Source organism: Falco naumanni, chromosome 6 (genome assembly GCF_017639655.2).
Source record: "Falco naumanni isolate bFalNau1 chromosome 6, bFalNau1.pat, whole genome shotgun sequence".
In the NCBI taxonomy this organism is placed as follows: domain Eukaryota; kingdom Metazoa; phylum Chordata; class Aves; order Falconiformes; family Falconidae; genus Falco; species Falco naumanni.
In genome coordinates, this window is record NC_054059.1 from 72,338,882 (window position 1) to 72,362,140 (window position 23,259).

The following is a 23,259-nucleotide window of genomic DNA, read 5'->3' on the forward strand; positions in this document are numbered from 1 at the left end:
AATTGTGCAGTGTGTATGAAGTGGTAAAATTCACAGTGTGATTAGAACCTTAACTTTTGACCTTGCTTTTGACTGCTGGATGTTTTTAACCTTAGTGCTGTGTTGATGCCTTTGCCTTTAATCTGCAATGTAAATCAGTGAATGTTTAAATAATTCTGACTGGTGAATCATACGTGCTTTTGCATTCAGTTCAGTATTGTTGCAAATATTAATACAAAACCTTACTGGAAGCCTTTTTTCCTTGCTGGAGTGATTTATTTACCTTCCTGTAGCTCATTGGGGAAGCATCATTGCTTCCTTACCTTAACATCTTTCTCTTCTTCACTGCCACTTGGCCATAGAGTTCCTCTCACCAGAATAATTGCCTCGTACACAATTTTCTTATTCCTCCTTTCACAGTTGCTTTGTTTTACATTAGAGCACTCCTAACCACCCACAGAAGATGGAAGTCTGTCTTTGCGGGTTGTTCCAGGACAACAGGGTTCTGGATTATTTTTCTGACCCTATGCTACCTCATATACTGTGTGATTTTGGATTACACACCTGCTTGAGCTGGCTGGTTTGAAAACTAGTGTATTTTTATTTTTTTTTTTAATTTCCCCACACACACACCTTCTTACATCTGAAGCATCATTAGAAGTGATAAGAGTAATCAGCCAAGGGCAGAGCACATCTGCCTTCACTGTCAGCCAACAGCAACAGTATTGACCTCTAAAGTCAAACTGAACCCTTGGAGCAGAGGGGAGCACACATGCTTCCAGAAGATGCATTAAGCAGACATAAAGGTTCCCTGCTGTCACATGGGGGCAGATACTCTTCCTGACCTTACTTGCTTACTGAGAGTTGGACTTGATGATTTTTGTGGGCGCCTTCCAACTTGACGTCTTCTCTGATTCATCGGTGGTGCTCAATAAACTTAGAGGGGAGATGGAGATGAGAGATGAGGAAGAAATTCTTCCCTGTGAGGGCGGCGAGGCGCTGGCCCAGGCTGCCCAGAGCAGCTGTGGGTGCCCCATCCCTGGCAGGGCTCAAGGCCAGGCTGGACGGGGCTGGGGGCAGCCTGGGCTGGTGGAAGGGGTCCCTGCCCGTGGCAGGGGGGGTGGGACAGGGTGGTCTTTAAGGTCCCACACAACCCAAACCCTTCCATGAGTCTCACAGACCGTTTCATAACCCAGCCCAACACTGAAACAAAAGAAAAGCACCCTCCCCAAAACGCCTGTTGAGTTCTTTCACGTTAGTGAGGTGAGTCATCCTGGTCGAGGATCCATCAGGAATTGGAGTTGGCATGAGGTCGGGAGCCGGACAGTGTGGCTGGAAGTAGGGCAGGGAGCCATCACACCTGCTGTCTGTGGAGCTGCAGCCCAAACCAACCTCAAGTGCCTCTGAGTAACTCATTTATGTCCTGTCCTCAGAGGTGGTGACGATGATTTTATTTCACGGAGCTGGCAAGATAAGTAATTTTTTTCATGGCATGGCGGCCATGTGAGTTTTGTGACAAACAGGAGTGTTCCTGGTGTGCGTAAACAGTCCTGAGGAAAGGAGGAGACCAGCTTCATGTCTACACACGCTCCAGAGCGAGCACCTTAACACTGGGGTTCAGCGTCATCTGTCTGTCTCTGCCTTTGGCCAATGTCCTTGTAAACGATTTACTTCACAGTTAGCAGAGCTTAATGGGATACAAGGCATGTTACCTGTCTGGGATTGTTGGTCTTGTGTCTTGGAGACTCTTGGAGAACCAAGGAAGTTATCCCTGCTGGAGCCTGAGGGTGGAGAACCAAGTTGTTCAGCAGTTCTGCGAGGAGGCGAGTGCGACCAGGCTGTGCCTGGACGGGATTCTCTCAGCGGCAGCAGCTTTTGACACAACCGTTTTGCAAAGCTGCAGGTAACTCAAGTCAGGGAGTTGCTCAGAGTTAAAACAACTCTGGAAAATGTAAAAGCAGTGCCTCTCCCTTGTGCTGTTTTTTTCTTTACGGGGCCATGTGGGACTTACTGCTCTTTGAGCCAGCAGTGCTGCAGGGATGGTGATGGCTGAAGCTTTGTCAGGCCAGGAATGCAAGATTTGATGGTTAATTTTGAAGCAGCGGTGTGGATTTGGGGTTGTTCAGCCTGGAGAAGAGAAGGATACGGGGAGTCCTTATTGCAGCCCTTTGTGCTTAAAGGGGTCTTATGAGAAAGATGGGGACGAACTTTTTGGTAGGGCCCGTAGCAGGAGGACAAGGGGGAATGGTTTTAAACTGAAAGAGGGGAGATACAGACTGGATTTAAGGAAGAAACTGTGCTGAAGGTGGCGAGGCGCTGGCACAGGCTGCCCAGAGAGGTGCCCCATCCCTGGAATCATTCAAGGCCAGGTCGGGCAGGGCTTGGAGCAACCTGATCCAGTTGAAGATGGTCCTGCTCAGGGCAGGAGAGATGGCCTTTAAAGGTCCCTTCCAACTCAGACTATTCTGTGATTCTGTGACTTTATCCATGATCCAGATCCAGAGACAAATATGCCTCTTAAACTGACTCAGTTGTCCCTATCTTTCTGCTTGTGAGGATGCATATAAATGGCTTGGTAGGCTGGTCTGCCTGGGGAAGATTTTATTTTATTTTTTTTTAACTGCCTTCTTTTTTCTGCTGGATTAGCTCTCTGGTCTGTTTTTCCCCTGTAGCTGCACAGCAGGTAGGGTGGCACGGGGGTGCAGGGATGAGGCAGGGGGGCTGCCAGAAACAGCCCCGGGCTGACGTGGTCCTGCCGCTTCCCTGCCCTTGCTCGCCTCTTCCCGTCCTTGTGCGGGATCTGCTTTGCATTCCACTCCGTGCAGATCCGTTTTGGTGTGCTTAAGCTAGCGGTAAACCATTTGCTGCTTTTTATCATGTTGAAGTATGGGTTGGTGAAGCACAGTGAGCCAACAGAGCCACTTAGAGCTGCTCAGGTGGGAGGTCCTGCGCCCAGCAGGCTGCTAATGGCACTTTATTCCGACATCAGCACTTGCTGGAGCACTCCGGGAGCTGGTTTAACACTCAGCAGCAGTAGGAAAGGCAGCAAAACGTCTGCGTGGATCTGGGCCACGTGAATGAGTTGAAGCACTTCAGCGAAGTGCTGGTGAGTACCAAAGGTAGCGCAGCAACCAGCGGGACCACAATAGCCTGCCATTGACTCGGCTTAACAAACTGGTATTTGTTTTATTACTGTCAGACTGCCACGCTGGAGAGGGATCAAGCGGTGGATTTCAAGTGTGCAACGGTCTAATCCCATATTAGATCTGGCCCGGGTGCTGTTATAATGAGGAACATGTCATCACTTCAGTCAATTCAATGGTTGCTTGGTTCAGGGTGCCTTGCCTGGGTTTTGATATTTTTTTTTTTTTAAGTGATTTTATTTTAATTGTCATTACTGAAATTTAATGCGCAAAAAAACCCATGATGATTGTGTACTGCAAACTAGAGCTGTTGGGTTTGCAGTTCTGTGCTGGGATTTAGTCATAGAAGTTAGCAGGAGATACGGTTTGTCCTCCCGTTCTCCAGGATCGTTCAGAACATCATTGTAGAATAAATCTGTTTTTCTTCATTGCTATTCAAATGATGTGTCCCAGACACATTGATTAATCTCTGAATGCGGTCTGCTGAGATTGAAGATAAGTACACTCATTTCTATTGTCCTGATTCTGGGCAGAGTCTATTACAATAAATGGTGCAATATCTATTGAATTTGTGCTGAAAGGGGGAAGTAATGTACAGATCTGACCCGTAGCATTGTCATGTGGATTTTTTTTTCTTTAGCAGCCTTCTTTTTAAATCTAGAACATACTCTTATTTCAAAAAATGTTTTAAAACTGACATCACAACAAGTATAAACAGTGGCAGCTCTATGTAAGCCAGTAATTCTTAAAATGTACTTAAAATGTTTTTTTACAATTTTGATATTAGTTTTGTGGGGGCGCTGAAGCCCCAGGAAATGTGGTTTGTTTTGCCCTGACTTGTGTTCTGCTTTTGCAGGAGTTTTTTGAGAATCCTGCTTTTCGCCCAGATGGCATGAAGCTCTATCCGACACTAGTGATCCGTGGCACTGGTCTGTACGAGCTCTGGAAGACTGGAAGATACAGGAGCTACCCTCCCAGCACCCTTGTGGATCTGGTGGCCAGAATCCTGGCCCTTGTCCCACCATGGACGCGTGTGTACCGTGTTCAGAGGTAACTTTCTGTGGTTGCCCTGGTATATTGATTTATTGCACTTGGAGAGACTCTTAATTTCATTACAGCAAGATCTCACTCAGTCTTTTATTGTTCCTCAGCCTTAATCATTAATGCACTAAAGATTTTTAAAACCGTTTCCTAGCTGTTCAGAATAGGAAAGGCCAGGCTGAATGAGCAGCTATTTAAAAAAAATAAGCTATTAAAAAGGTGCCTCTCTAATGCACCCAGAAACTTGAAGACTTCTGGAGGCTCTGCTTTTGCTGCCAGTCAGATAGGAGCACAGGACGTGGCGCACACAGCACTTTAATGATATCGATGGATAATTGCCTTGGCTGTGGGTGAAGTTTCCTATATTCATTGCAGGAGCTGCGAGGTGTGTCATCTTTTTTTTGTCTATAGAGATGTCCGTCCTTTCCCCACGGGTACTGCAGGGTTTCCATAAATGCATTATGGTAATGCCATTCTTTCCGGCGCTCACCTCCCAGGACGATAGATAATCCTTCCGTTTAACGCTGTATTTTCAGTATGGGATCTTCCTTGGAGTATTATTCTTCTGTTATCTCCTAAATCTGTTTGATAATAGGAAAGGAGGCTATGGAATACTTGTCTGGTTTTGCATGTGCAGACAATACTCAGTTGGCTTCCAGCTACGTGAGCTGGAAGCAGTGCCCATCCCTAGCTCGCCAGGAGCATGCAGAATGAGAAAGCCTTGTGCATTAAACTTCACCTGCCTGGGCTTCTCTAAGGCATTTGGTTTTGTGCCTTATCACAAATGTGGCAAGAGTGGGGATAATTATGGTAGAGAAGAAAGTGGCCGAAGGCAAGAAACGCTGGGTAGCTTTGACAAAGTAAGTATGGACTCAAGGTTATTATATATTTTTTGGGTGTATATATATTAGTGGAGTTTCTCAAGTATCCATTAAAAAACTAATCTTGCTCTGAATTGTGTTTATTTGCAACGGTACACAAAGAAATAGGGTATTGAGGAACCCTTGCAGGGCTGGGACTCACTGCTGGAAGGCTACACACAAGCAGGGTCTGGTACCGGTGAAGCTGAAGTGAGAGGTGCGATGAGATGCAGTTGGGGGAAGTCTGAGGTCAAACTCCGAGGGGGCTTTGTGACAAGGCATGAGGTCACAGTGTGAAAACAGCAGAGGAGGAAAAGTTGTTCGCGTCTTGGTCTGTAATGTAAATAAGCCACTGGTGAATGCAGCTGTGAGAAGCAGTTTTTTCAGGGTAACTCTTTTTAGAGATGAAGGTAATAACGCAGCAGCCAGGCAAGGCGTTGGTAAGACCTTGTCTGGAATAATCCCCGTCTTCAAGAAAATGAACTGTGGAAACATGTGCTGAGGAGGATTAGTCTTTTGTTTGAAGGATAGATGTGGACATAAATGACCTCTGTAAATCTGTGAGAGAAGAAAAATAACCTTTTAAGAAAGAAGAACATTGATTTGGGCAGAGAACAAGAAAATAACAAGTAGCCTTGCATAAAACAAGGCAGGAAGGTGGGAATTCTTGCTCAGGATTGAGATTCTGGAGCAGCTTTCTGTTACCAGAGGAAGAAAAGCTAAATATAATATGATGAAGCTTAATGAGGCTTATGAATGTGATTGGGATACAGCAGTCTGTAGTGACTGAGACACGCTTTCAGCGACCAGGAGATCCTTCCTTCAGGTCTTTGTTACTGTGACAAACTGGTGGCTGTAGCTGAACTCCGGGAAGAAGGATGTGATACTGATGGAGAAGGGAAAACGGGGCTTGCAGGAAATATCCACTTGATATTCCCCCAGGCTTTTCGCATCACTTGTAGGAGCATTATTAAAGGCAAAACACCTCCCTTTTCTCCCTGCATCATCTTCATTGATTTGACTGTAGACACAACAGCCTGTTCATGGAGCTATCACTGCAGCATTGTATCTAATATGAACAGGTCTGTCCTTAAAAGGCAGCATGAATTCACAGCCTAGCAGGTCTCCTAAGGAACACTGGCCTGGAAAAGTCTTGGCTTGGATTTCCCTGAGCTTGGCTGATTTCTTCTGTCACCAGCGGCAGCTTCCATCCGGCATGTTCCTGTGGAATAGCTGTTTCCTTACGGACTGGCTCACAGCACCCGCAACTTGTTCACGGTGATTACAGATTTTTACAGCTCCGGCGCAAAGTCCAAAAGCTATTACTTTGCTCTAAATTGTTTTCGTGGCCATTGTGTGACTCTGTAATGGAATAATGAACAAAGCCACAGTTCTAAAAACATTTGTGGACTGTTCCCAACGCTGAGGGCAGCAAGTTCTCCCCCGCTCCCCATTGCTTCCCCAGGCCCTGTTTCCCTCCAGCCTGCTGCCACAAGTCCTCCATCCTTCACATCTTACTTTTCAGGCTCTGTTTCCACAATCCTTTCAGATTCAGCTTCTGCCCCAGACAGCACGTTGTCCCGAGTTCTTTGCATCCTGACTGGCCATTGGGTACATGCATTTAGGTTTTCTAGCAAATGCCACCAGGAAAAGTCTTGAGTTCCCCTATCCCCTTATTTACTAAGACCAGTATTTGGGATCTCTGTTCCCTAGTACCAGGTTTGGAGGAAACAGAAGGAACTCAATGGTTTTGTAGTCCGTCACATGCTCAAAATAATCAGTTTAACGAGTCGGGTGAGCAGGGGAGAGGCGTCACTGACAAACCACCCTAGAAGTCTTTCTGCTTCAGGAAACTGGGTTGAATATGTTTTTTTTAAAAAAAAAAAATTAGATGCTGTTGCTAATGGCTGGTTAGAGAATATATCTTTACAGGGTGTTTTGTCACTCTCAGAGTTGCTTAATGTTGTATTTATCCTGAATGTTTGTGAACCTCGTTATCGCTGAAGTACTTTGGTGTGTGAGGAGGAGTGAAATGACAGCAGTAGTGCCACACCTTGAGACCTTTTCTTTCACGGATCTCCATGTTTTGTATGCATGTTATTTTCACTGCACTGATGGGGAGATGTAGCTATGAAGAAATAAAACACTGTACTCAACCAAGGAGTTCGTGTGGTAAGTTGGAGCTGAGGGCAAGCTCAAGGTCTTGAGGCTTTCGCTGTGTGCTTCAATCAACTGCTTCACGTATCCTAAGCAATGCAAAATGTTTGAAAAATGGAAGATTAAATAGGCCGTGTTGAAGCTTCAGGCAAATTGCACATTAACTTTAATAAGGTCAGAATTTAATCCCCTGTATCCCTGAATTTGTTTAGCATTTTAACAAGTCCTACAATCACTGGTACTGTGCTGTCTTGTGGCTATTCAAAACGGGCAGTTAGTGTGTACACTCGTGATACACACAAGGTACTTATTTAAACACTCTGCCCTAATCTGGAGTGGGGATGGAAAACCTATTTCTTGCTTTCTCTGTCTTAAAAAGCTTATTTTTCACATTCATATTTTAATTTAGTTTGCTCCCTGGTAGGCAGATAAGAGAGGCTCGCGTTACTGGATGTTGTAATCTATCTTTTATTTGCAGTACTTAATTTGCTGTTGCATAGCTGACTGGATTTAGCTAAAGACCTGGTACCGGAACATGTCAGGATGTTTTATCATTGTCCCTGTAAGGAAAATACATACAGCCTGACTTTTTGGAGTTGTTCCATAATTAGAAGAAAGGCGTATGGTTCGATTATTACTGTAGATCTGACATACCCTGATGAAAATGCCGTTCTCCTCTAGTGTGTCCTTTAGTCACAATGTGAAGTGCTCATTTCCTCTAATTGAAGCTCTTTGAAGTATGTTGTGTTGGCTCTGCAATGTCTTATTTACTCAAAGAAATCCACTGAATAAATGAACTGGCTAGCTAATTGTATTTTGCCTCAACTTTTTGGCACGTGAGTGGAAGAGGCGAGGAATTTTTCGTAGACCCTTTGGCTTCATAGAAAAAAAGAGCAGGGAAAACGAGGGAGGAAAATAAGACACATTTTTGTTTCTCCATTACGCCAGAGAAAGTTGTAGCCAAATTCGAGTGTAATGCTGAAAAAGGAGGAGAATCCTGGAGCCTTGAAGCCCTTGTTTTCATCCTTAACAGTAAAGGAAAACTCCTTTTCTTGCCCCCCTTGCCAGTGGCTTACAATTCGGCAAGGCTGAAGCAGCACAAGGATCAGGTCTTTAGGACCCTTGAAGACCTTTATCTTTTATATAGCTACTGCCAAAACCAGTAATTGTTAGTGGGGACTGTAGTGTGAATGCCAGTCCTCAAGGAACTGAATCGATCAATTACTACATTTTACAGAGGTCATCAGACAGCTGCTAGATGGTGATGACTTTCAATCACTACTGAACCAGCATGGATTAAGCTAATTACATTACCAATTCCCTGAACCATCGCTTTCTCTGTATGGGTTTGGTTTTTTGTGATATTCTGTTCTTTACTCTGTTGAATGCTTGCATAGCTAAAGGAAAAGGAGGAATACTCACCAAGGAATGGGATGTGCCAGTAGTCTGCATGTTTCTTTCTCAGCTGGATCTGGATGCATAAATCCTTTCCCTAAGGGCTGGTATCCTGCTTTTGTAATCTCTAGTGGGACAAACTGCCCTGGCAGGCAGCTGAGAGACCAAACATGGTCTTGCTTTCAAATTTCATTTAACTGCCTTCCGTGGAGAACTGAAGGAAGGAGCTCTGCCATTTGCAGACTCATGATTTACATTCCCATAGGAAGGCTCTGGACTTCCTGGCTGGGCTTTGCTGCAAATCATTTGCTAAACGAGAACTTTTTCCCTTTTAAGCAGCTAGCGTCCCAATATAAAAATGTTGTAATTCTGATGAATTTTCCCTGTGGGCATTCAACTTGAAGACTGCAGAAAGATGCGGTCTGGTTCCCAATTGCTGGTCTCCAGCAAGAGATGCCATGAAGAACACCTGACCTGGAGTCCTAGGCGAGGCACAGGCTCGGCTGGGTGATCCTTTTTTTTGTCTCAGCCTTCCAAGTGAAGAAGTGAGGGCCAAATTATAACCTATTTCTTAGGATTGTAAAAGCCTACTTCTGCCTTCAGCCTTTTTACTAAAATAAAATCTGTAGCTTTTTCCCTTTATTTTGCTCCTGCTTTTCATTGTGTTTTGCCTGTTACTTCTTGTTCAACCAAAGACTTGAAACAAAGATAATGCAGGTAAGTTCTGTGGTCTGCTATTTGGGATCTTGGCTTAGGTGACCGTAATGGCGCTTTATGGTGTACTGTCTGCTAATGCAGCTCTGTGAGGTTTTTGGTTTTTCCTTTTCCATGCAGAGATATCCCAATGCCACTAGTCAGCTCTGGAGTGGAGCACGGGAACCTGAGAGAGCTTGCTTTGGCCAGGATGAAAGATCTTGGGACGCAGGTAAAATACTTGTCAATCGGTATGGAGGGAGAGCTGCTTGATGACTTGACACAAACCAGCAGAGAGAAAAGTAATGACTAGAAGGCACAATAGGAGCCAGGTTTACTGCTGAACTAAAAGGATCTGCAAAGGTCTTTCAAAAAAATGTTAATGACTAAAAAGCACCTTCATGATATTTCTGCAAAGCTGGCTTTGTTTGGTTGATTTTTAGTTCAGCACTTTCATTGTGTTCCTGAAGGTACCTGGTAACTAGTTGGTGATATTCCATTTTTTAGCAGAATGAAACTCTTAAATCAGAGAAGGCAGGAAGGTTTCTTTTTAATTTATGCTGTTAGAAATTCTACTTCCTTTCTCTTTCCCAGACAGGCACTTACTTGACTGAACAATTGGAAGAAAAGCTCTTAGTCTGAGGCCAGAGAAATCTCACAAGAGAGATTTCAGCACAAACAAATGAGACTTGATATTCTTGATATTACTAAGGTCAAATAAAAATATGAGCAGGGGTGGAGGCAAGCAGGGGGAGGGAGGAACTGAGTTTGTATGTGAAGTCAGGAGGAGGTACGGATACCCAGTCTTGACTTTTCTCGGAAGGTCTCTGCAGCACTTGGCATTCACAGTCCTTGTGGTCTGCTGTGACCCTGCTCACAGCCTGAGCCTCTGAACCTCCCTGCGAAACCTGGTTATCGGCCACGGTTTGCAGATCCTCCAATGAATTTATGCCCAGGTTCTGCCTTTCTTGGGATATCTGACTTCCTAGCAAAACATCACACAAAGGCCATACTCCTTGACACTGTTCTAAAGGGCTTTAATTGCTTTGGTGTCCTGGTGTCGAGGCAGGGGCAGATCCTTGCCACAACTGTTCCGCCTGTCTGTATTGTGAGTTAGCCCTCCCTCTTTCCTAGCTCACCTTTTCTGAAAGAAGTTTTAAGGCATTACTACAATAGTAGAGTCTACAGCTACTGCTGTGTGCCTGTGATCCCACATCAATTTGTGCTGTTGACCTATATTTTTGGTATTTAACGTGGGTAGTTCTCTAGGCTATCTCTAGCTCCTTACTGCCTTTGCCATCTCACTTGGACCTTGCAGTTGCAGTGCAAAAGATCAGAAAAGAAACTCCAAACAGTCCTTGCAGCAGGGCTTTCCGTATCACTTAATGTCTTCTAAGGTGATGCCCAGGACTTTCTCCTCCAGTCGTTCCTCCCAGTCTCCCTCCAGTAGCAAGTCAGAATTGGGCAGACAGTTTTGCCAGCCATAGAAGTTTCCATCCCCTCCCGCTGACTTTTCACCTCAAAAACATGCAGGGGAGACAGCCTCCATGGTGCAGCTAAGCCTTTTCAACCGAGCTCTTTAGGGCTACCTGTAAAGTCTTCCCTGGGTTTGGTATTAAACCCGCATCATTTGATCTGAACCTGATCAAGACCAGCTGGAGAAGCAGGGATAGCTGACCCATGGCAGTCAGGGCTGAGCTGAACCATTAAAAAGCTGGTAAGGCTGGCAGTCATCGCTTTGAGAAGAACCAAATCTGCAAGTATCTTTGCTGAGCAGATGATTATAGATTTTAATTTAGTGAGGCAGAAACACTGCAGCTGGTGGAATGAGGAACCAAACAGTGTGCTGCAATACAGCTTGTAAGGTAAGGTAGTGTTACGTTTTTCTTGGGTCATAGGACAAAATTATAAATACACTTTGTCCTCTTGTCTCTTAGCTTGGAAAAGGAGAGGAAAAGGCCGAGGCAAGGAAGGGACTCGTAGGAATCTTGTATATTTGCAGGCTCAATAAGTAAAGATCAGCCAGCTCACCAGCTCTGGCCGTTCTGGCATCCATCTGTAGGGAATGGCTTGGCAAGGAGTGCGTTTGAGGCGTAGGGATCGGTCATGCCAGCACTGCAACTTGTGCCTGTGGTGGCTGGAAAGAAATTATTCTGGAGGAGCCTTGTTGGAGGGACCAGGTGATGACCTTTGTGATTTCCAGCCACTGAGTGCAACTGGAGATACGCTCCTGGGACACAGAATTTCAAAGCATCATCCCAGGATACGTTGTCCTTCCCCGGTTCTGGGGTTCTTAATGATATTTCTCTGCCTTTTACTGTGCTGTTTGTGTGGCTGGGAACTTGTAAAGGAGAGAAGAGTTTGTCTGCTCTAGAATCCTGCTATGGCAGTGAATCACTGTTTTGCTGTAGCCCGCTCTAAAAACCAAACACAAACCGCCACTTTTCTTCTATATTGATAATGGAATTTAAAAGCATTCAGAGGAGGACAGGGCACGAGATGTGCATGTTCTGCGCGCTCTGAGTTGCTGTGTGAACCGAATTTTCACAGTTCTTCCCCTAAAAGGCTGGCTTTGGGAAGGCGATGGGCAGGTAGGTGGGGTTGCTGGTTTAGAGCGATTTTAGCCCATCGGTGGAGGTGATCTTCCTTCCCTCCAAGGACAGCAGTGCTAGTGGAATGAAACGAGCCGTTGCAACTCATCTCCTTGGGGTAAAATTATTGGGACTGTACCTCACTGACAAAAGTTGGGTTAAGCTTAGTATTGGACATTCCTAAGAAACCCCTAAGAAGTAAATGCAGTCGTCTCCCGCAGCAGGAGTGCTTATGCTAATCACTGCTGTTTGCTTGGGTGAATGGTGGCAAACTACTCAACTCCACTGCCTTTGCTGAGAAGCACAGGTTTATGCAAGCTATAACCCACCGCTCAAGCACTGAGCTTGGAGCCTCACCTCCTCCTCTGTCTGGCTTCTGAGGGAGGGAAGACTTCTTCTGGCTGTCATTGCTTTCTCCAGCCTTGGTCCCCAGCCTCAGGGATGCCCTGTGGATGCCAGGTCAGCCTTAGCTTTACTTTCTCATATGTGGGTAGGACTTCTGCAACGGTTTGCATTTAAAAGCAAGAAAAGGGTTGCTCAGATTAAAAAACTGGCTGTTTAGGGACTCTGATGCCTTGGCATAGATTTTGCCAGCGTTAGACCTTCCCAATGTAGAGTAAAAATGGATTATGCCAGGGCTGGGTTTTTTTTCTCTGTTATTTTTTCATGTGTGTTGACTTCACCTCCGGACCCTGCTGTTTGTGAATCAAAGGGTACGTTTCCTCATGAGCCATAATGGTTGCTTAGTGAATTGATTTTTGCCAGCATGTCTTTCCATTTAGCACTAAGACCTCTTTCTGAGGTATATTAGGGATGGATCGGTGAGCATTTTTATTTTGAAGTCTATCCATTTGAAATGCATCCGTGCAACTTCATGCTATTTCAGTTTGGTTTTGAACCCAATAGGTGGCTGGAAGTCTGTGTGTTTCAGAGCTTAATGTTTTTCTCCTATGTAATTCTTGTTTTTTCCTCCCTTTCTTTTCCTAGTGTCGTGATGTAAGGACAAGAGAGGTTGGAATTCAAGAAATTCACCATAAAGTGAGACCATATCAGGTAAGATTTGTCTATTTTTTTCTAGGAGCTTGTTTCAGACACAATTTGTTCTATGTGTTTGGTGTGGAGGCGTTAGGACCCATTTGTAGCACGTCCAATCCTACGGTCTGCCTTTGTAGCTGGATACAATTTTCCATTTATTTTTGCAGCAGCTTTTGATGTCTTTTGTTTTAGCACAGTCACATGTTGAAATTTATGACCACCATGTTTAATAAACTCACTACAGCCAGCAGTTACTTGGTATTTGCACTGCTATAACAAAATAACTACCTTCCCTTTTCCCCCTCCTCATTACAAATTTGGATTTAGAAAATACCCAGAACACCGTCTGTGCATGCTGAACAGGAATGCATGTTTAGCAAGATGAGTTTACAGCTTTTTTTTGTGACTGTGCGTGTTTATGTAGGCAAACAGTACATGTATAAATACACTTCTGCGCATGTATGCATATATTTATATGTGAATAGATCCATTTAGCATATGACACATATGTTGTATTTTTCCTTCTTAAAAATACTAAAATAGTCCACAAAAAGATTGCTATGCTTATTTTATAGAAAGGAGAATGTTCACTGCTGGACTTCAAGCATCCCATTTAGGAAACTAATCCTCCAGCTCACTGTAGTCACAAGGAGGGATCAATCCTTCCAGAAGGTGGTCAGGACATTGATGTCACCCAAGGAGATGAGCTTTCTAAGATCACGCAGGGTCTTATCCATCTTACTCTACGTGTATGCTGTGGCTAATAAATCATACCCTGGAAGTGTTCCCCTCCTGTCCCTTTGGTGACATTAAGGAGGGACTGACATGTTTCTGGAGTTTGTCTGTCATTTATTGCATTTGCTTTCAAACAAGAGTTATTTGTGCCAGACAGAAGATAACTGCCACCCCCAGGTAAAAGCTGAATCAAAATGATGCTTCATACCTCTTTCCTCTTCCATGCAATGGGCACACTCCAACTTTCTAAATGTGAGCTGCTACACTGGGGTTCAGCTTTCCGTGTGTCAGCACGGGGAAGGATTCCTGACAGAGCTCCTCTCACTTGTGCTTTGGAAACTCCACTTCAGAGAAGCTCCGAGTTTGGTGCTGGAAGTTAAGTAAAACGAGTATTCTCGTAGTTTAGCATCTGAAAGATGTTCTCACTTTGCAACTGAGAGATTACCAGGAGCCATATTCTGTTTTTCTCCTGCCATTATGTGATTTCAGATGGAGGGCAGTACTTCTCATCAAGCATAACAGAAATCCAGTAGATATAACATCTATAAATGTGTAACGATCCCAAATAAATTACCTTATTCGTACCAGATTTCTGCAAGAACTGAGGCTGTACGGACTTGTTCGTACGTAGGCCTTTGTGCTCTGCTCCCGTAGTCTATAATCTTTGGACGTCTCACGAAATATCTTCCGAATATGTCTGTTGTCAGCAGTGCTAATCTAATTTAAATTGTAAATTTCTGGAGTAGTTAGCAAATAGCTTATCACAGGGTTTTCAAAGCAAAGTTGTATTGAAAATTCCCTTTGTTGAACTCATCTGTCTGAGTGGCAGGAGGATGTCATTATGTAGTGTTAGCAAAATTTATCATGACAGCAAGCAAGAGAAATATTCTGAAGATTGTATGATTTTTCTTGCGCTTTAGACTAATGACAAGGTATGATGTTTTCCTTGGCTTCATCAGTAAACAATGCATCCCCTTGATAAGAGAGGCTATCATGTCAGATCTAAAATGAATTAATCACTTGCTGTAATTAGTCATACTGCATGCGACTTCTTTCTGTTAAAGGATCAGTAGGCTGTATGTATTTTTATAATGGCGATGGCATGTCTGCTTTTAAGTTTTTTGGTTTCGTTTTTTTTAAAAAAAAATCAATTTGAAGTAGATTACCTGCCCATAGCTGGTTATTTACAGAGCTGTCTCTAAGCTGCCTTTTCAATTAGTGGCATTTCTCCACAGCAGCGGAAGGTATTTGCATGCTATCAGGATGGTTAAGGCTGCATAGTGCTACGTAATAGCCTCAAAAATGCTCCAGTGAATTGTTGCTGTAAAGAGACGCTGGATTGACAGTTTTTGAAAGGCGAGGAGCAATGACAGCTCTGTTAAGGATATGAACCTACATTAGTGTAAAAACAGAAAGTCTTAAGACATAGAAGCTGCTGTTCCTGCGAAGTGGGGGGTTTGGTGTCAAGATAATGATCTCAATGTAGAGCCTTAGCAGGAATGGAGCAGATTTTTAAGCTGGGAGTAACTGTTTTCAGTTAAGAGTGTAATCTGCAACTGAGTTTTCTCTTTGTTTGTCAAAGTAAGTTTAAAACAGACTGTGCCAGACATTTAATAGGATTGCATACGGAAATGGTGATCCACCCTGGTGAGGGTTACTCTTACCCAGCATGCAGGATGGTCTATGGACCAGGGACTGACACTGAGGACTGCAGCATGCTGCTGCACATGGCTGTGCACCAACCAACCAGGAGGTCATTCAGGATGACTTTTACCACATTTATAGCAGTATCCCAGAAGGAAAAGGCTTTGTATGTCTCACAAGTCCCTGAAAAGCCTTTGAGAGGATTTATGTATCCTAGGACCCTCTGTGCTGAGAACAAAAAAATCCCAATCCAGTAGGGAGGGGCTTTTCTCAGCAGATCAGCTTATCTGGTATGTGCTTATGATGTTATAAAAACGCACACAATATAAAGCCTCCTGGTGAAGGTTCTTGCTTCATCTCTGTCTACAAGTGGCTTTTGGACTGGATGTGGGCATAACATGGCATCTAGTCCCTGCTGGAGGACAAGCACTGAAACATGTTTCCTACTTGTTTTGTTTTATCCTTGGGAGAAACCAGGAGTTCTCCAATCTTGCCATTTCAAACTCTTAGTACAGCGGCATTTAATAATATTTTCTGCTTTTTTTTTTTATATATTAGCAGTAAGCTTTAACCTAACTGCTTTTCCACATACAAAACTAACTGCAGAATCTGGATATTTTAAAAATACCATGCTCTTTTATTTTCCTGTCCATTTCCATTTTACTAGTAGCGTTACGTACCTAACAGTCTATCTGGATCAGTGTCAGCCATCCTGACGCACGAGCTGGAGTGGAGTTTGTGCTCTTGGAGAACTTGGCACATCAGCAGACATCTGCTTGGGCGCTTACCCCATGAGCTGTACATCAGTGTTGCAATGAGCCTTGCTTCTGTAGTCACTAAGGGATTTAATTGTGAGCTGTGTTCACCCAGGCTTTGTCATGGAGTAGAGCAGGCAGGCGACAGAAACCCTTACGGCTTTGCTGTAAACAAATCTTTAATTCATAGATTTCTGGGTATTAGAGGATTTGCAGAAAAAATACTGAGGTCCTTTGCGTTAGTCTTTATCGTGGTACTGGCATGCTTTATAGTACTCTTTATAGTAGTGCTACTTTATAGTAGTATAGTGCCAAGTGTACATGTCTTTTAAATCCCTCCAGGGACAGTGCCTCCCCCCCCTCCCTGGGCAGCCTGTCCCAGTGCTGGACACCCTTTCGGTGAAGAAATGTTTCCCAGTCTCCAACCTAAACCTGCCCTGGTGCAACCTGAGGCTGTTCCCCCTTGTCCTGTCGCTTGTGACCTGGGAGCAGAGACCGACCCCCCTGGCTGCAGCCCCCTCCCAGGCAGCTGTAGGGAGCGATCGGGTCCCCCCTGAGCCCCCTCCTCTCCAGGCTGACCCCCCAGCCCCCCCATCAGACTGGTGCCCCAGCCCCTGCCCCAGCCCCCTGCCCGGCTCTGGACACGCTCCGGCCCCCCAAGCTCTGTCTGGGAGTGAGGGGCCAGAACGGACCCCAGGGCTCGAGGGGCGGCCGCACCGGTGCCCAGCGCAGGGGGACGGTCCCTGCCCCGGCCCTGCTGGCCACGCCATCGCTGACACCAGCCAGGGTGCTGCTGGCCTCCTTGGCCACCTGGGCATCCCTATGTATAGGGTTCAATCTACTGTACTGTCAGGATGTAAATGTTAGAAACACTGGTGCAGTGCTGGTACCCAGGGCACCCACTGACACTTGCCAGTCACATTTGAGTTCCTAAAGTCTGTCAAAACGATGGCAGGTGTACCTGTGTGGTGGTGCTAGTTCAGATCAGGGGTGTGCTTTTGAAACAAATCCTCTGATTGTTCCCCGCTTTGAAAGCATCAGGAAACGCAGAAACCCGATTCTGTTCAGATCAATTCAGAAAGCACCTTCCAGGAGCGCACCTAATGCATGCAGGCTGTAATGGGTTCCTAGCCGGTGGGGTACCCAGTCTGTACTGAAACACACACCCGACACACCCCCCAACACATACTGTGTTGTCATCAGGCTCTCGGCATTGCAAACTGTTGCTGCCGCGTGATTTGGGAAATAATTTTGGTCTGTTTAGCAGCTGGTTGTTACAGGTGGGTAAGGGAATCCCGACGGCAGAGATGGGCAGCTATTTCAGCTGTACCTTATCAGTTCAAAGTGCAAATAGAGTGACTCACTATGTCACCAAAGATGTGGCATTATCATCATTAGCTACAGGTTACATCAGATCAGCTCAGTGCTAACTCTGCTACGTACGCAGCTGTATATATACATACATATACAAACACAGCTACCGGTATGTGAGAGTTGATCAGGCCTCACATTGCCATAAAGGTGTCTGATCTTGGGTGCTGGGGCTGCTCCTTGATGGTGGTAGGTTGGAGCTGCCTGAAAAAGAAGGGTTTTTTTTCCTTCTTTCTGCTCTCATATCCACCAGTTACTCTTCATAACTTCTAGGTCATCTGCAGAAGTAATTTCTTCTACCCAGGCATAGTCTTTTATTGCATTTTTCACAGTCAGTCAACTCTCGCTTCACCTTTCGCTTCTACTTGTTGTGACCCTCAGAGCTGCCTTTGTCTAGACTGTTATCAAAAATTGGATTTGAGACAAGTAATACCTTGGCATTGGTCAGTTCTCAGGGTCCTTGTCTGGAAGGTTTCGGTGTCCTCACTACTATCTGAATAAGTAAGAGAACACTTCCTGCAGATTCTGCAAAGCGCACGTAATGCAGGGCTCACTCAGCCCCAGCTCTTGCAGGTGCCCTGTTGTTCCTCCACACAGTTTGCTCGTGTAGGCAGATCCTGTGCAGTGCTGGAAAGAACTAATTGGTAATTAGTAAAGAAGTTGACTGCTGCTTAGAAGAACCATGTTCTGTAGACACCTCAAAGCAGTAGAGACCTGGACCTAAATGCAGGTTTAGCGAAGGCAGATGCAAAGCTACTCATCCTGCATTAGCAAGTTTCTAACTGGAGCTGAATTGCAATTAGAGCAGGTCCCTTCGTTAGAGGCAAGAGTTGCTGCCCCCATGGATTTTGCAGTGATTACGGAGCTCGAGTAACTCAAGAAACTTAGGTTTTAGGTTTCTGGCTTACAAAGAGGTAACATGTGGATTACCAGCCCTTCTTGAAAGCTTGCACATAGGGATAGAAAACTAGTTCTGTCCCATTGGCAAATAGATTTCTTTAAAGTAGTCACATGTTTTATCTTTAATGTGACTGCAGTAGCAGCAGTTCTTATCCAGTGCTGCTAAAATCCATCTAGAATTAAATTGGCCTTTAAGAAAGCACTTCGTGTTTTCTCTGAATCATAATAGTTTATGGATCCATGAAATTGGTTCTGGTCTGTTCAACATGTTGCTTAAACGTTTTTAAAGAAATACTCCTTTTCTCTGTCACTCATTGTTTTGTCATCGCTTCTCTTTGACCAGATTGAATTAGTTAGAAGAGATTATGTGGCTAATGGTGGCTGGGAGACCTTCCTGTCCTATGAAGATCCAGACCAGGATATTCTCGTTGGCCTTCTACGACTGCGGAAGTGTTCAGAGGAGTCGTTCAGACCTGAGCTGAAGGGAGGCGTTTCCATCGTCCGGGAATTGCACGTGTATGGGAGCGTGGTCCCTGTGAGCAGTCGGGATCCTTCAAAATTTCAGCACCAGGTACTCTAAGCCACCTTTTATTTCTCATCTCTGTCTTTCTTGCACTCTCCTCAATATAATTGGGGAAGAATTTTATTTTTAATATCAGAGATTCATTCAGTTGACTCAAATTATAGTCCACTGCAATAGAAACAGGTAAATTCGAGCCTCTTCTTGCATTTGCCCAGCTGAAGTCATGCTGCTTCTAGTTCTTGCTAGCGTGATCATGTTTAGGCAATTGCAACTGCTCTGAGATGAAAAAAAAAAAAAAAAAAAAAAAAAAAGTATGGCTGAATGCTATCAGTGTTGCTCCATGCCTGTACAGTACCAGCTTGTGTGTGCTGCTGCTAATTTGACTTGCAAGTACTAAGCATCTTCGGTACTGAGGTATCTTCCCTTTGATAGCCTGTGTGGTACATCACACGTGACTGCAAACTGAGTGAAAATAAAACAAAGGGGATACATCCATCATGTCTTTTTATTTCCTTCTAAAATTGATCTTGTTTGATAGCTGAATTTCAGTTCAGAAATAATTACATATGGGAATGGGAGATTTTTATTTGGTGTTACCCAGTTTTCTTTCAAAGGCACATTTATTGAGTACATTCTTCCTGCCAAAACAGAAGAAAACGTTACAAAGGCATGTAGTGATGGCACACGGGGGAATGGCTTTACCTGAGAGAGGGGAGATGGAGATGAGAGATGAGGCAGAAATTCTTCCCTGTGAGGGCGGCGAGGCGCTGGCCCAGGCTGCCCAGAGCAGCTGTGGGTGCCCCATCCCTGGCAGGGCTCAAGGCCAGGCTGGACGGGGCTGGGGGCAGCCTGGGCTGGGGGGAGGGGTCCCTGTCCGTGGTGGGGGGGTGGGAACTGGATGGTCTTTAAGGTCCCTTCCCACCCCAAACCATTCTGTGGTTCTAAATCCAGCTGTGGTTCTAAATCCAGCTTTGGTTCTGAGATGTTTATTGGTTTAAGTGATTTGGTGAGACTCCTGAGTAAAGTCTCTTAGTTGGGTCAGACTTTTTTTGCTTCAGGCACACCTGTGAGACCATTTCGTATATATCTTAAAACATGTGAATTGTGGAGTGGAAGGCTGTGTTTCTAATTCCCTGCAGCGACTCATGTGAAAATCACACATTTTCTTTCTGCTGCATGTAACATGCTGTGGCTTGTGGTGAGCAAAAATGTGAATTAAATTTTGCCCTGGTAGGTTTTGAACCTTTAGACCAAGCTTTTAAAAAGCAATCGGTTTGTTCTCTTTGCCAGAAGTGCTCAGGGCTGATGTTTTAAATTAAATTCCTTGTATTTATTAATCTTTCCCTGAGTATTTGCATTAAGATGCAGTTTCACGAGGAGATGATGATGATGTGTGACCATAAGGCAGTGGCTGGCGGGTGGTGGGGGGTGGTGTGGCGGGGAGAGGAGTGGATATTCCCATTATAAAATAGTTAACACTTAAAAGTTTAGGAAGAAAAAAAAAGTGGTCATCTGAAGTATTTGAAAACAAATTAAAAAAAACACCAAACCACCCGAAAACAAAACCAAACAACAACAAAAAAGAGAGAAAATCAATTGCAAGTAGCCAACTACAAACATTCAAATAGGCTGCAAATTGAAATTTCATGGCATATGATGCGCTCATGTTCATTCCGAACAGTGTTCAAGAGGTTAATCAGAAAGTGTTCTCCACAGTGGCGGGGGTAATTTCTGATTAGAAGGACTTTTTAGAATGGAGATTTCTGTGTGTTATTTAAAAATGCCTGTAAGTGTTAAATGTTTCTTAGAATTAAATCACATCTGCTTCAGTGTCGCCACAGCCCCATTCTGTACATCTTGTCGGGAAAACAGATGAACAAAGAGCCGAGTATAATTCCTGCATCCTAATGCTGGGAGTGAATTAATCCAATCAATTATTCCCACATATATAGGACAAAGAAGTTGTTAAATAGAGTGGAAAGGCTATTCCCTTATTTTGAAGAATTATTGTGATTCCAATAGCAATCCTGCTGGGCAGGGTTTCCAAATGTAAATAGAGATGTGGATCCAGTCCAGCATATTTACATGTTATTCTGCAGTTCTTTTGGATTTGGCACCTCATGCCTGGCGAGCGGTGCAGGGCGAGAGCCTAGCCTGGGTCTGTGCGGGTCACGCAGCAGCTCGACGCAGCCGTTGTGGGGAGCCCCGACGAGCCTCGTGGGTGCTGCCTGCCTGAATTCTTCATCCTGAAACGAGCACAGCCACAGCACCTGTCTCCTGGAGGGTTTGCGGAGATAAAGATTCCAAGGCGCTAAGGCAAGATGTAGAACAGAAGAGTAAATGGCAGCAGGGCCCGTCTCTGGGTCTGTGCTGTCTGGCCACATCTGTTTCAGCTGGTGTCCCCTGCCGGAATGGCACTGGGATCCTTGTGCGACTCGACAGCCTGGGCAATTGCATCTGGCATTTGTACCGTGGCTCCGTTTAATTCCCTAACGCAAACCCGGTCTAGGGAGGTCGCCGTTAAGGTGGGCGGTTGTTGGTTGGGATCGGTTATCTTGGCAGGTTAGACCCACTCAGTGCCAGGAATCAGGGGGCGCCTACCAAGTTGACTCACCATCAATGGATTCAGCGTCGTTCTGTTCCTGCCGTTGAGGAGCAGTCAGACAGTAGAACTGCCTCTGAAGAATTTCACGATCAGAAGTAAAACCCCTAGAAAGCTCCATTGTAAAGCTTAGCGTTGATGCGCCTCTTCTGAAGCCTTCTCCTGCAATATTCAGCAATATTCCTGATCACAGAATCACTCCTGTGCCAAAAATACGGCTCTTTCGGAACTGTACTAATGCTTACATTCTGACCTTGCCTATGCTTTCTATTTCTAAACTTACCTTTTCTTCTTCTTTCTCCCATTATAGGGATTTGGTATGTTACTAATGGAGGAGGCAGAAAGAATAGCCAAGGAGGAGCACGGGTCATGGAAAATCGCTGTAATTTCAGGTACCTTTGCTTTATCCTTTATATATATTTTTTTTTATATATATATATCTCTTAATCTGAAAATAAACCCAACACCACTGCTGGGAGCATTCATCGTATTAGGTAGGAAATGAGTATCAGCAGATGCTTCTTTGCAGCAGAGTCAAATTCCGTGGTAGCTTTGTCCGGACAATACTGTCCTTGCCTACCCGAGGACACGCTGCAGGGAGCCCACCTGCCCTTAGTGCTGAAGAAGACAGACGGCGTGGCCGTGGGTTAACACTGCGATTTCCGACCTGGCTGATTCGGCCCTGTCGCAGGTTGTTATTGTCGAGGGCTGCTCTCCAGGGCTTTTGAGGATAGAAAATTGCCGGCTTCCATTTTAGAGTCTTTCTGCAAGTACCGTCATTAGGGTGGACGGATGTGCTTTTAGGCTACATTAAGCATTTATCATGAAGAAGGGAGCTATGTAAGAAAGAGCTGCAGCCCTTTTTCCTCTTTCATTTTCAAGGCGTTGTGACCAAGAAGAGTGGCATCAGTTCATCACGTGTGTGTGAAGTCAAGGTCGGGACTACCTTTATGTTTTAATTTATCTTATATTAGCAGTTACAGAAGCTCCAGGAGGCTTTTACAGGCGCGTAGGTTCTATAACTGGGGAAACTGGCTAAATGCATGGGAGAAACCATTGTTGGCATAAGACTAATGTATGCTGGGGGACTTACACAGAATGGATGTAATAGAGACCTTTTCGAAAAAATAATCATCTGCTGCTGCCCCACCGAAAAGCCCCGAAAAGCAGAAATCACTACTTTGATCCAGGCTGCCAAGTGCTGAAGTGAAGAGCTTCTCTGTGTGTTTCCAGCTGTGTAATGTCACTGGATGTTGAAAAGCCACAGCAGGCTGTCTCGACAAGTACTTGTGACAAGGGCCGGCGCATGAATGAGGACACCATGCAGGCAGTAGCCAGGCGCTTAAAGATAATTCTTTATTCTCTGAATTCCCTATTTCTTGTTGGCTTAAGACATACTCCGGTCCTGTTTCCCCATTGCTGCTGCATGGGTGTCACTTGGAACTGGGAGTTTCCTGCGGTTAAGAAATGTCCATACTGCATCCTTCCTCGGTAAAGAAGAGAGGCAAAAGTGAAACCGGTTTCTTTCAGTTTTGCTAGTAGCATCTGGGCTTGGGTTGTGCAGAGAGAGAATTTTAGCTGTATTTTAGCAAACTGATGTGAAGAATATATTCTTTGCATCAAGATCCAGGGAAAGAAGTCTTGTTTTGCTACATGCATAGTTGGTGGCATCCTACTAAGACCTCGTCTGTGCTTTTTATTTTTTTTTCCCTGAAGTGCAAAGTGCAGTATATGACAGTTTGTCTTGGAATACGGAATGCTGTAGCATCTGCAAAGACCATAGGTTTTCCAGCTGTTTCCTTGGAGATTTGACCACTTGAATTTCAGTTCTCCTG

The 23,259-nt window shown here is 44.8% G+C and overlaps 1 protein-coding gene across 6 annotated transcripts in view; it reads left to right on the top strand.

The window, feature by feature from the left end:
* ELP3 (elongator acetyltransferase complex subunit 3) overlaps positions 1-23,259 on the top strand; it is a 93,255-nt gene that overhangs the window by 48,693 nt on the left and 21,303 nt on the right. For 4 of the 6 annotated variants that reach the window (XR_005828346.1, XM_040597268.1, XM_040597267.1 and 1 more), the window contains exons 10-14: positions 3,979-4,172; positions 9,410-9,500; positions 12,847-12,912; positions 18,643-18,870; positions 21,735-21,816. Coding sequence is in view for 4 of the 6 variants with exons in the window: in XM_040597268.1 (XP_040453202.1) it covers positions 3,979-4,172; positions 9,410-9,500; positions 12,847-12,912; positions 18,643-18,870; positions 21,735-21,816 (661 nt within the window). In the remaining 2 variants the exon portion in view is untranslated. Of the gene's footprint in view, positions 1-3,978; positions 4,173-9,409; positions 9,501-12,846; positions 12,913-18,642; positions 18,871-21,734; positions 21,817-22,306; positions 22,360-23,259 lie in introns of all 6 variants that reach the window. The other 2 variants (XR_005828345.1, XM_040597266.1) reach the window with 1 other exon arrangement.